Raw genomic sequence first — 14,255 nt, 5'->3', positions numbered from 1 at the left:
TGTCTTCCTTACAAAAAGCGAAGTCACGAACAGTGACCATTCTCAATAACTTTAATGATTTTTTACGCGAGTGTAATAAAAACTCTGTTTAATATTCATACCTCCAAATGACTTTGCCAAATTTGATCAAGATTGGGTGATTATATCATATAGCACCTATAGGAATGATCGGTAGGAAATAGTGACTTTTAGCAATAACTTGGTTACTTTGGACGCGATGATTTTAAAAGTTAACTTTTGATATATGAACCTATTAATGAGTACCGAATTTGAACAAGATCGGGTGACTATATTATATATCTGTCATGCTACATAAACCTTCTCCCACTTTGACGACTGTAGGTAAGGGAGGAGTAACAGAAAAGCTTGCAAGGGTATACGAACTTCATCACACCCGAAGGTTTTTTTATTAGAATGAGTACTTATTATCTAGAACAGTACTCAGAACGTTTGTTCAAAGGCTTTATAAACTGGCCTAACGATGGCATTGCCAACCTCTCCAAGCCATTTATTAAAAGGTAACGAAATTTGAGAACTTTCATAAATATAAAAAGTAGACCTTGCATGCTCATGATCAGAGTGTAAGCAATATATAAATTTAAAGCCTGAAAGCATGCTATGAATGTTCCCTAGTTCGAGTTAAGAATCGTTTGCCTAAAAGTGTGGCACAAAAATAAGTTTACCTACTGCAAATCTGATTAGTCACACAACTGAGATATCGAATATTAAGTCGTCACGCCCAAAAATTTAGGCTGGATGACAACTAACAATTATCAATATTTAATTGATGGTTAGCATAATCAGTTCAATTGGTAGCTAGCATGCAAGTACCTTGTGTATAAAAACCAAGTAAGCAAATCGCACTAATTTATACGATCCACTTGCAATGTATTCAATTACCCTGAAAGTCGGATTTTTGCTAGGGATTGTAACGCAGGTAATCATCAGCCGTTACGATTCAAATATTTTCCTTAAAATTTGAAATGTACCTTTCAGTGTCTTGGCAAAAACAACTATGTCGCTGTTCTTGTATCAATTGAGGCAATTGAGAGCATAGGGGATATAATAATGGACTTCAGAGATTTAAAATTAATTGGACGAGAGCGGACTTTGAACGGAACTATCTATATAAATGAAGACACTGATAACATTACAGTCACCTTTGAAATGTTCATATTTAGAGATGGCAATTGGACTCAACTCCCATACGCAGCAAAGGACATAACCGCTTGCCAATTTTATCAACAATTTTTTATCGCATATTTTAGCCCACAAAGTCTGAATACAAACTTTCCACCTATGGGGAAGGACTATTGCCCCCTACGAAAAGGTGAATATTGGATTATTGAAGAAATACCTAATACTGATAAATGGGTATCCTTTATGAGACGCGGCCTGGTAAAACTACGTTTCGAAGGATTCAAGAATGGTAAAAGTATTGGTGGATTTATAGGTGTTGCAAATATAATTGACCGTGAATCTTAAAAATTTAGTCAGCTTTAACAATGCACATTGGCATTGGCATAGATTTTTTTTCTACGCGTTAAAATATTAAGAATTCAACTTAATAACTTCAAAAAAATGTACATTACGGACAAAATTACCTGCAATTTATACTGAACCCAATATCTTTGTTGACAAAGTGGAAAATAAAAGTCCAAGTATGTGAAATAAATTGATTTAAAATAATTTCATTACATACGATCGGTGTCGTTGTGTGGATAAATAAAAATTTTAATTAAATCGGCCGCGTCAAAGTTTGTATACCCTTGCACGTTTATGTTACTCTTTCCTTACCTATGTTTAATGAAGACTCTGTTTAAGAAAGACTCTGTTTTATCTTATGGAAGATATTTTTTATAGTCATCCGATCCGGCTGAATCCCAGAAACACAATCTCTGCATTGTCTAAATAATATTTTAGGAACTTTCAAACTATAGTTAATGCCAAATAATTTTATTTTCTTACCGTAGTGCAGTGGTCGAGCAAAGTCCGCTTTGGAGCCATTAGACGAGTGAAGTGTTTGAGAAATTCGAAAAGAACTGAGAAATCATCAAACATTTTGGTGTATTTAAAAACTTTTCGAAATATTATCTTTTTATCTTTTTTTTTCTCAGCCAAGTAGAATATTACAGGCGTAACCCATTAAAAATTAGTCAAAGTGCGCCAAAAAGTGTGTCACAAAAGATAATAATCGTCTTAAAATTAAGATGAATTACACATTTAGGAAAATTCGAAAATTCATTCTGTACGCAACTATTGAGCATACTTTGTGTGACAGAGGGGCAACCTACAACTATCAAGTGAATGCAATTACCTGGCAAGCATAATCAGTTTAATTGATATAAATATCATTCATCTCTACTAGTTAAGTCTTGTTAAAATTGTGCTTCAATTGGTTAGTCCTGTTTCTCTGTGGAATGACTGTTCTGATAAGTCAAATAAAACTGAGATGCTTAAGGCGGTAGACTAATCTTGAGGTGCCTCGGCGAGAATTCCTGCGACATCTTGAATCTATTATGGGAATTGAAGACGAAGAGAAAACTTTGGTGGACTTTCAAGGATTAAGATTAGTTGGACGTCAGCGTGTTTTAAACGGAACACTTTTTGATATTAATATGCCAGAAGCCTCCTTTGTTATGGCTGCGCCTTAAAATGCCAATTGGACACTTCTACCATACGGGATGACAGGACTCAACGCAAATATATCTATCCTACTCTAGACACCACTTTTCCGACTAACGTCGAAGACTACTGCCCCTGACGCATGGGTTCCAAGAAAAGGTTATTCAATACCGACAAATGGGTATCATTATAGTAAAGAACGGCAAACCAATCAAAGATTTTGAAGGTGTGGGAAACATAGTTAATCGCATATTCTAAAGAAATCTATATGTATATACAATTTGATAAAGCTTAATTGCAACTAAAACTGGAGTGAAAATAGATAAATACAGTTTCGGGGCTTTGTCCTTCCATATGTCTGTCAGTTGGAATGCAAATTGAATGGAGTAGTTAGATAGATATTTAGATATTTTTTATACCCTTGCAGAGAAACAGACGTCTGCAACCCAATAAAGTATGTGTATATTTATTGGACATAGCCATGTCCGCCAATTTGAAAGCTGTTAGAATGCAACTTGGTATTAAAACTTTATTACCGGTGTGAGATTGAGTATACAAATCGTCGAGTATCTTATAGGTCATAGTTTTTAATGTGAAATTGGAAAATTTCAATAACATCGGATAAATAGAACACAATTACAGTCTATATAAATCAGCACAGAAAAAACGCTGTCAACAGTGTCAAAATGATTTTGTCAAAAACTGCAAGAGCTAGGGACGTCAAAATTGTTATCTAGATTTGATGAGTATGTGGACAGCTTTTGTTTGTGTAAACAGATTTACCATTACTTCCTCCTCCTCCCGTACGAAAAAAAACTGCAATTGCAATTATATTTGACGCAATAATATCTGTTATTAATTTCCAGCAAAACAAAAGCAAATTTGATTGAAATCGTATTTATCCATTAATGCTTGTAAGAGTGAGGGAGATAGCATAGCACAAATTAATTTACCTGTAGTTTATAAATTATAGCCGGAGAGATTGCACTGTGATGGAAAATCAGGAATAAACTATATATTAAATCCCTGTATCTTTCATAACGTATATAGAAAAGTCGGCAAAACATTTGTTATTGAAAATATTTTTTTTAATTTAAACCTCATAAACAGCAAACAACAACAATAAACAATCTTTCAATTATTCAAATCGTTAATAATTAATTTGTTTAACAGTAGAAATGATGACTCGTTACGCCCTAAAGTAGTTGCAGAGTGACAACCCATCATTAGAAATTTGATGCAATTACTTGGTAAACATAATCAGTTCAATTGGCAGTTAACATGCGAACTCGGAGTCTATAAAAATCAACTTATTCAACTCTACTAATCGAATCGTGTGAAAAATGTGTTTCAATTTGTTTGTCCTGCTTTTCTTTCAAATGGCTGTGCTGGTAAGAGTCAAATCATTATATACGATGCCTTTCATACTAAGGAAAAATCATTTCAGTGCCTCGGTAAAAATAACTACGACATTAGAATGGAATCTTTCGTTGGACTTGAAGGCAAAGAGGAAACTTTGGTAGACTTTCGAGGGCTTAGACTAATTGGTCGTGAACGATTTTTAAACGGATCGCTTTTTATTTCTATTGATATGGCCAATGATATTTTAATATTCACAAGATTTTTCACATTTGAAAATATTGGATGGGTTCAATCGCTTTACTCGCTAAATGGAGTACCCTTTTGTGAATTTGTTGAAAACTTTCTCCTACCATATGCTGATCCTGCATATGCAATAACAAACTTACCGAACACTTCATCGAGCTATTGCCCTCTATCCAAAGGTGAATATTGGATCATAAATGGAATGACCAATACTGATAAATGGGTTTCGTATATGAAGCGTGGTCTCATAAGGCTAACGTTGCAATTTTTTAAGGATGGAAAAAGTGTCGGTGGTCTCGAAATCGTGGGAAACATAATTGATCGCATATCTTAAGTGCATACAAATATTTCTTCACGTATCCGGCTTTTCAGGTGTAATAAATTAAAAATCGACAATGCCGTTTACCCTATCATTTGTGGTGTTGCTCTTTCCCTACTAATAAATAGATTAAGTACAGGGCCATAAATGCTTATTATGTGCGTTTGCTAATTACCTGGGATTATTCTCATAAAAACCAACCTTTGTTGTGTAACCTTTATTTGGCACAAAGATCCAAATCTTTATATATATATATAAATAACAAACTTAAAACATTTTAGTTTTAAATAAACGCCTTATAAGCAGGTGCGTTAATTGGCCGCATTTTTGAAGATGTGGCTGAATCCATCAAAAAAGGTAATGCCTGAAGTCGATTGCGATTCTGAAGCTTTAACTGCTAGTGCAAATATATTAAATTGTGTATAATTGTGAACAAATTATTGTATATTAAAATTGAATACAAAAGATGTAAAAGGACTTTTTAAAAGTGAATGGAATCGAAAAGATGTCAAAGCAATTTTCGGCGAATGGAAGTTTTCAAGGAAAAAGCCGCATACTAACTTAACCTACATTATACAATTGATTCGCAAAAATTTATCATAAAGTATTTTAAAGATTTCTGTACACATCAATTATAATATTAATAATATGCATTTCTGAAATGTTTTGAATAAACTTCCTTCGATAAAAAATAATGGTATACTTTTATACCAAGCTTAAAGTAAAAATATTAAGAAACCTTTCCTCGGCTATACCTATCTACAGTGAAACCTCGATATAACGAATCTGAGGGGGATCGCAAAATTATTCGTTATATCTATTGATTCGCTATAGGTACTGAAATGTAAAACCTTAGTCCTTTCAAGGGACTTAACAAAAAATTCGTTATATTGGGTTTTTCGTTATAACGAAGTTCGTTATATCGAGGTTTCACTGTATATTTATATAAAATAAATATATGCTTATATCTTAATTTTTATTCTTCAGCAAAACCTCCTTCCCTTTGCTCTTGGGCCAAACAAGTTCACTTATTCAGTTAAACTAACTTTCTTTCTTTAGTTCTTCAGATTATATTGTTTTTACAATTTTCTGATAGAACTGCTTATAAAACGAATGATGTCTAGATGTCAGTCAGCAAGTGAACCTATGAACAAGGATGTCAGTGAGTAATTGAGTGAACTAGTTAGTGGAGTAATAATGAAAAAGGCTTTTTATTCTGCTCGAGATTATAGCTACATCCTATTTGAGATCAAAGAGAAGCCTCCAACTCTATGTTACAAACATTTAACCGATTTTTTGACACCCCGTTCAAGGCACATTGGGCTTGATTCCGTTTTGGAAATTCTTTTTTTTGTTTTAAGTATGAAAATGTCATATTTTCGAAAAGATTTAAGCTGGAAAGTTTGAACGTTTATTTAGAGCATTTCACCAACAATCTAGTCAAAAATTGCTTTTTCAATCGGGTTCTTATTAGGACAGTGGGACAGTAGGACAGAATTTCTAACAAAAATGGTCAAAATTGGGTAAAAAATGTTAATAACAGGCTTTAAAGACTAGTGTAGGATAAACATTTACTTAATTACTTTTTGGTGCGAGTTGGTTTAAAAACTTTTTTACTCCATAAAACACGACTATTTTGAGAAGATTTTTTTCTAAAATAAGACTTTAAAAAGGTCAATTCGTAAGCACAACATCGGTGGTTTGATTCGAAATATTTTTTTTTATCAATTTATTTGAGGAAAATCGCAAAATTAGTAATATTTTCAGCCTATTTTGACAGATCAAACAATTGATCGATCATGGGACTTTGTAGGCTTATTGATTGGATATCCCTATCCATTGTATGTAGTATTATCTATATTTATATTATCATAATTTTTTTGACTTATTGCCAAAAAAAATTATAAAAAAATCTGGTCAATGTGCAAGGGTATGTAGTTTCTACTTACTTTACCGGAAATGTGACATTATATAAATTAAACATTAAGTTAACCGCCCCTAAATTCATAACCAAAATTACTTTTCAATTATTTTTTGCTTAATATTAGGGAAGAACTTAGCTCACATATACATAATCAGTTAAATTGGCAGTTAACATGCGAATTCCGAGTGTATAAATATTAACTCAACAAACAAAAAATACTCGAATCGTGTCCAAAATGCGTTTCATTTGGTTAGTTCCGTTTCTTTTTGGGATTATAACGTTGGTAAGAGTCTACTTATGAAATTGTGTTTATAAAATTATAAAATGTCCTTTCAGTGCTTTGGTAGAAATAACTATGATGTTAGATTGGAATCTTTTGTTGGAATCGAAGGCGAAGGCGAAACTTTGGTGGACTTTCGAGGGTTCAAAGTATTTGGAAGGGAACGAGCTTTGAACGGATCGGCATTTTTTGCTGTTGATTTGAACAATGCGATAAAAGTCTCTTGTAAAGTGTTTACACTGGAAGTTGGCGTATGGGTTCCAATGATCTACGAGATAAAACGCATACCTGTCTGTGACTTTTGCAAAGACTATTTTCTACCATATGTCGATCCTAAAAATGTAGCTACAAACTTTCCGACAACTGCCGCTGGCTATTGCCCTCTACCCAAAGGTGAATATTGGTTCAACAAATGGATACCGAATACTGAGAAGTGGGTGTCATATATGAGGCGTGGCCTTACAAAATTTCGTATGGAGTATTCCAAGGATGACGAAATAATCGGCGCTTTTGAAGCTGTACTAGAAGTATTTAATCAACAATTTTAAAGCATTAATTCACTTCGTTACCTATCACACTCCTCAGACCAAATAGGCCCAAAATTTTAAAAATTCGAAACTTTGGCTATCCTAGATTCTTGTACAAATAATATTGCAAAAGTTCATTGCGATTCGTACTGATAAATAGAATTGAATATTCTGCTCCCCATATGTCCCCACAAAACATCCATTTGTTCAATTGGTATACACCTTTTTATGTACAGTCATGGCCGTTCACTTTAAGGAAAACGGAATAAAAAAAAATAGATATAAACCGAATAGATTACCTTGTGGGTTGTCGCGTCCTGTCAACAATCAGAAGAGTTTGGAAGAAAACTGCAGCCTTGTAGGTCAGTCTGATCCAAGCTGCTGGCGAATGAACCAGGTAAATAGTCCCAAAACAGTAAAGAGCTATTAACTCCCATGTCCATACAAATACTAGTTGGATGGTTAGATAGTTTATTTAATGATAATCGCATTACTTGTATAAAATTTTAGTTATTGTGTAATTATTACGATGGACATATGTATTCATAGATGCAGAGACACAACCAAATTAGCATAAGTAATATAAATTTCAACTCATCACATCACGAGATTAAATTTCTTTTTTGAGCTTTTCATTACTTTCTTGAGATCAATTCTGAAAATCGCCCGGTTCGGACAATTACATTATATAGCTATATACGAAAAATAGGTGAATGAGTTGGAGTGGAGTAACCCTATGAAATTCAATAATGTGATAGTTTTGGATATAAAACAACAGATCCCAAAATTTCAATCAAATCGTTGATTTAAAACAATCGACAAACACACGAAAAAGAAGAAGAAGAAGAAAAATAAGTTGCGAATAAAGCTAGTCAAAATATCCTTTTAGTACTTAGAAAGAACGAACTATAAATTTAAATAAGAATTCGTTAGTGAAAGTGAACAAAAAGAGGCAACTTTGGACGACTATGGAAAACCTAAATTATTTTAAAGTACCAGATCAATGAACGTATCGCTCTTTTATGCTATTGATCTGTTCGATGTTGTCTAAGTCACCAGTAGATTGCTTCCACTCGTGAATTTGTGTCATTATACCATACACCCATAGGGTGAAATGGTATATTAAAGTCGCCAAAATGTATGTAACAGGCAGAAGGAAGCATCTCCGACCCCACAAAGTATATATGTATATTCTTGATCAGGATCAACAACCGAGTCGATCTAGCCATGTCCGTCTGTCCGTCCGTCTGTCCGTCCGTCCGTCTGTCCGTCTGTCCGTCCGTCCGTCTGTCCGTATGAACACCTAGATCTCGGAGACTGTAAGAGCTAGAGCCACCAAATTTGGTATGTAGACTCGTGTAGTATGTAGAGTGATCAAGTTTATTTCAAATTTTTGCCACGCCCCTTTCCGCCCCCGCAATTTAAAAAAAGCGTTTATCTCAAAAACTACTTCCAGCTAGAGACACCATATTTGGTATGTATATTCGCTTAGTAAATGCACACATTTTGTATGTATAAAAATTTTGCCACGCCCTTTTCCGCCCCCGGTAATTGAAAAACTTGATTATCTCCCGTATTTTTTTACCTTATGCAATCACACTTGGCACACTTAAATTTAATACTAATATCTAGCAAAATACCAAATTTCATCAATTCGGAAAAAAAACAGTCGAGTTATGCATATAAACATTTTTCCATAAGGCCGGAGTTGGCCGTTGGCTGGTGGGGGCGCTAGGGTGCTCGTATGATTGAGTGAGCGAGATACTAAGATATGCTTGTAAAAAGCATGTGAAAATGCATTTGTTTAATAAAGTTGAAATATTTGCTTTACTGGTGTATGGTATACCTAAGTCGGCGTAACGACTTACTTACTTCATTTTTTTATTTATTTATTTATTTATTTATTTACGTCAACTAACACAGCAGTCGACGAAAAAGCTTAAGCTAAAGACAGATAGTAATTAATTGAAGAAGATATCTTAGCTTTATATACAACTATACATCCCCGACCCGGTGGAGGTGTTTTATTTGCACAAAGTGCCAGCTATGACCCGATTCACAGCCAATGTGGTCAGGGATGAGTTGCTGTCAATCCAAGTCCAGAATATTTTATTGGTTTCGCTGTAGATTATTAAATACTATAGCGCGAAGAGAAGTGACAGAAAAATGAGGAGAAATTGGGTGAGAAAGGTTGTTCAAACATTGGCAAAGAACACGAAAAGGTTCGTGAAGAGAGTAGTTAGTCAGACATCTACTAAGGTGAATAGGAAAAAAGTTTCTGGTCCGACGTGAGGGAACACAAAAATATAGCGTATCTAGTAAATTTGTAGAAATGACTTCGCCGTTGACTAGTTTATGGAGAAAGAGAATGCCAAAAACGAGCCTACGGTTGTAAAGTGAAGGAAGATTAATAAGAAGAAGTCTGTCAGAATAAGAAGGTAGGCGAAGACTCGGGTCCCAATTAAGACCGCGTAACGCAATCTTCAGGAATTGCTTCTATACAGATTCAATACTACGCTGGTGAACATCATATTGCGGGTTCCACACTGGCGAGCAATATTCTAGTAGGGCGAACTAACGAAGTGTATAAAACCTTTTTTACATAGGGATCATCAAATTCTTTGGACCAACGTTTAATGAAGCCAAGAAGGCTGCATGCTCTATTGACAATTGAAGAAAAATGAACATTAAATGAAAGTTTTGGGTCACACAAAACGCCTAAGTCTTTGAATGATGATACACAATCTACCAGAACAGACTCAATAGAGTAATAAGCTAGGAACGGAGACAAACGACTGAAAGTCATAAAAGAACACTTAGAGGCATTAATGTGTAATTTATTAACGTGGCACCAATCACAGAACGCATCGAGATCTGATTGCAAGCACTGTTGGAAAGAAGGATCATTATAGGAATAACAAATCTTGACGTCATCCGCAAACATGAGCACGCGTGAATGAGCTAAGGCCAAAGGCAAATTATTCATAAACAATGTAAATAACAGTGAGCCCAGATGACTGCCTTGGGGTACACCTGACGTAACTCGAACAGTTTTAGATAACGAGGAACGAAAAGACACGTTTTGGGTTCTGCCAAAAAGATACGACCTTAACCAAGCCAATAGTTTCGGGGAAAAACCCATGATGTTAAGTTTCCCGAGAAGCATAGAACGATCAACCGTATCGAAAGCCTTACTAAAGTCACGTGGCCTCATAACATTCCGCTTGGAGTATTCGAAGGAAGGAAAAGGAATTTTATGAAACGTATCTGGACAGTTTGCAATGTTCTTTTATTTAATAATGTTAAAAATGAAAATACACTGAAATTGCTTATTATTTCCTTAAAACTAACAACTTTACCTTTAAATAACAAGGTAAAAATGAACTCATCCGGTTCTAAAATATTGACGATTATTATGCTATTATCATTTTATTTTTGTAGAGAAGCGAAGTGATGCTTCAGTGAGGTGGACATGCAATCATGATAAAAATTTAACATTCAATTATCTGCCACCGATTTGAAAAGATAACTTTAAAATATATATATATATATTTTTTTTTTGATTTACTTAGTTATTTAGTACACAATTAAAGAGATAAACACAAGAGGGATAACACAATCAGTTTAATTGACATCTCTCATGCGAGATAGACGAGTATAAAATCCAAATCTACAAACTGTATTTCTGGAATTGTGTTCAAAATGTGCTTCAATTTGTTGGGCCTGTTTCTTTCTGGAATGATGATCACGTTGGTAAGAGGCAATACATGAAATTGTGTTTATAAAATAATCGAATGTCCTTTCAGTGTTTTTGTAGAAATAACTATGACGCTAGATTTGAATCCATTGTTGGATTCGAAGGCGAAGGCGAAACTTTGGTGGACTTTCGAGGGTTAAAAATAATCGGCCGTGAACGAGTTTTGAACGGATCGTCTTTTTTTGCAGTTGATGCGACCGATGATTTAAAAGTCTTTTGTAAAGTGTTTACACAAGAAGTTGGCGTATGGGTTCCAATGATCTATGAAGTAAGAAACATTACTACCTGTGAGCTTGGCGAGGGGTATTTCTTGAAATATGTACGTACTGATAATGTCACTTCAAACTTTCCGAAAACTGCCGCTGGCTATTGCCCTCTACGCAAAGGTGAATATTGGTTCAGCAAATGGACCCCGAATACTGATAAATGGGTGGCATATCTGAAGCGTGGCCACCTAAAATTTCGTTTCGAATTTAAAAAGAATGAAATAGTAATTGGTGGTTTCGAGCTAATGCTAGAAGTATTTGATCGCAGATCTTAAGACCATCTTACAAATCCCTGCGTCCATCGAGAAAGTCTTTGCCTTTCTCTTGCTATGTGACAGTATAATAAATAAACAATGTACAAAATTGGGTTAGTATCATCCACTTCCTATGTGTGGTCAGTATATGTAGGTAGTAGCCTACTGCGTTCGATGCCTGAATGTCACCGGTACTGTGTGATTCCGATTGACTTTACTGCGGGATCACAGCCACCTATAGGGTACACGCGGACTATCTTCGAGTGTGCTCCTTTAGAATGGTGTGGTTATGAAGTCGGTACAGGGGTTCTAATACCTCTACTCTCCACGGGAGTAATAAACTTAAAAACTGACTGATTTAGTTTTTAAATTAAATGAGATTGCATAATTATACCATACACCCATAGGGTGAAATGGTATATTAAAGTCGCCAAAATGTATGTAACAGGCAGAAGGAAGCATAAAGTATATATATTCTTGATCAGGATCAACAGCCGAGTAGATCTAGCCTTGTCCGTCTGTCCGTCTGTCTGTCCGTATGAACACCTAGATCTCAGAGACTATAAAAGCTAGAGCCACCAAATTTGGTATTTAGACTCGTGTAGTATGTAGAGTGATCCAGTTTATTTCAAATTTTTGCAACGCCCCTTTACGCCTTCGTATTTTAAAAAAACTCGATTATCTCCCGTAATTTTCTACCTTGTGCAATCAAACTTGGAACACTTAAATTTGATACTAATATCCAGCAAAATACCAAAATCAGACAAAAAACAGTCGAGTTATGCATATAAACGTTTATCCATAAGGCCGTTGGCCGGTGCGGGCGCTAGGGTGCTCGTATGATTGAGTGAGCGAGATACTAAGATATGGTTGTAAATGCATTTGTTTAAAAAATCTGAAATATTTGCTTTACTGGTGTATGGTATACCTTAGTCGGCGAGACGACTTACTTACTTCATTTTAACAGAGGGACTCCAATCTACTTGGTTCAAAACGCATATTTAGAATGTATATTAAATCTGGAACTTATATAAAGCTTCTTCTCCACGCCCATTTTCTTTAAAATATTAATATTCCTTTTGTCTAAAAAGTTGAACTTTTCCTTCATACTTCAAGGCAAGAATGTTTTCTAGAATTGTTTCTGCCTTTGTTTTTGGTCTGTAAACTACCGATTTTTGCCAAAATAAGAAGAAATGTCCCATGGGGACTGTGGAATATTGGGGAACTCTGGTATGGATGGATACCTTCTACAAGTACACATACAAATTATTAAACTTCTGATTTATATTTCAATCAATTGATATACCCTGCATAATTGCAGCTGTATATGGTATCGCACTTTCCACTGGAGCTTTTAAAGCTTTCATGATGGGCGCCACCGTGCACTGTTCAGCTGATTAGATACGTTATCCACTACGTTAAGTCAGGGAGGAAAACTTCCGAAAGACTAACACTCATTTCACATAAACCAGGGCTAAGGCAACTTCCACTTGATAAAATATAGTTCGATATTAGTATATCTATTTACTTAGTTATCTAACAGATTCAAAGTGAAATGCTTTTTGTTTTGTTGTTGTATTCTGCATGCAACTTTTATCAAAATGATAATTTTATTTTTTATTCATTTATGAAAGATTTTATTATTTATTATAACATTGAACTTATTGAAAATTGATAAATTGGAGAAAACATTATATAGAGCAGACGATTTTTATTATTAATTTTTTGTATATTGTGAATAATGCGCCTACTAAAACTTACATAACTAAATATCAATTCGATAAGATCGAATTGTTAATTTAAAGGAAATCAAAACAAAATTGCAAATTTGAACATAATATTTAAATTGACAAAACTCAGAAATCATTTAAACAAATAGAAAATGCACAAAAGTTGTAGTGAAAATTTTGTATTCACTTTTAAAACACAGAAAAAAGACGGAAATTATCATATTTGATGTATATGAAAATATTGAAATTGTTGTAGACTTATTCTAATTATTGTTAATTATTATTTTTTTCTTATTTTTTTTTTCTTATTTTTTTTCTTTTTTTTTTTTTCTTTGTAGTTTTTGACATTTTTTTATTATTTATTTGTGGTGTGTGGATTTTTTTGTAAGTTTTTGATGTACATATGTAATTTTATTGTTGGACAGTTTTCGCGCTCGAATATTGTCACCTCGAGACATTTGTTTGAGCCTTTTGTTTAGCAAAAACTTTAAACAATATCGGCTATTGCTTGGCTTACATTTTAATGTGTATTATTATTCAGTTTGTTTATTTTTTTTATGTTTTTTTTTGTTTGTTGTGTTTTAAAGTTGAAAAATTATTAAGGCTAAATTACATTTACATATAGATATTCTTCTGATCTGGGCAGTTAAAGTGGCTACAAAAAGAACTATTCAAAAATAATGTAAAACCTTTCCTGTTTGTATATCGGTTAGCTATTAGATGTTATATGTATTTAGTTTGAGGAGAGTAGGACTATGCTTGGGGGCTTATAGGTGGGCCGCTTGTAATTTATAAAAATATTCTTTTTTTTAATTTTTCAATTAGAGTTTTAAATGTTTTCTCGCTTTTCACAAAAATTATCGAAAAAATTAAAGATAAAACAAATTTAGTGCATGCAAAACTGTGTAATACACCTGCTTCTCAAAATGTTCTTTTCTTATGTTATTGTTTTGCTTTCTATCCTTTGG

General features: G+C 34.0%; 2 protein-coding genes across 2 annotated transcripts; both read left to right on the top strand.

The window, feature by feature from the left end:
- The first annotated feature begins 3,971 nt into the window (after positions 1-3,971).
- On the top strand, positions 3,972-4,640 carry LOC124459737. The gene is made up of 2 exons (XM_047009340.1): positions 3,972-4,016; positions 4,073-4,640. Exons 1-2 carry the CDS (start codon positions 4,005-4,007, stop codon positions 4,562-4,564), a joined length of 504 nt encoding a protein of 167 aa, XP_046865296.1. The 5' UTR covers positions 3,972-4,004; the 3' UTR covers positions 4,565-4,640.
- Positions 4,641-10,993: 6,353 nt separating this feature from the next.
- Positions 10,994-11,650, top strand: LOC124459736. Its single transcript, XM_047009339.1, has 2 exons — positions 10,994-11,033; positions 11,087-11,650. Exons 1-2 carry the CDS (start codon positions 11,019-11,021, stop codon positions 11,576-11,578), a joined length of 507 nt encoding a protein of 168 aa, XP_046865295.1. The 5' UTR covers positions 10,994-11,018; the 3' UTR covers positions 11,579-11,650.
- The last annotated feature ends 2,605 nt before the right edge of the window (positions 11,651-14,255 follow it).

The sequence above is a fragment of the Drosophila willistoni genome, chromosome 3R (genome assembly GCF_018902025.1).
Source record: "Drosophila willistoni isolate 14030-0811.24 chromosome 3R, UCI_dwil_1.1, whole genome shotgun sequence".
Taxonomy (NCBI): Eukaryota; Metazoa; Arthropoda; class Insecta; order Diptera; family Drosophilidae; genus Drosophila; species Drosophila willistoni.
Note: the sequence above shows the minus strand (reverse complement) of the source record. Positions and strands in the feature narration are given on the sequence as shown.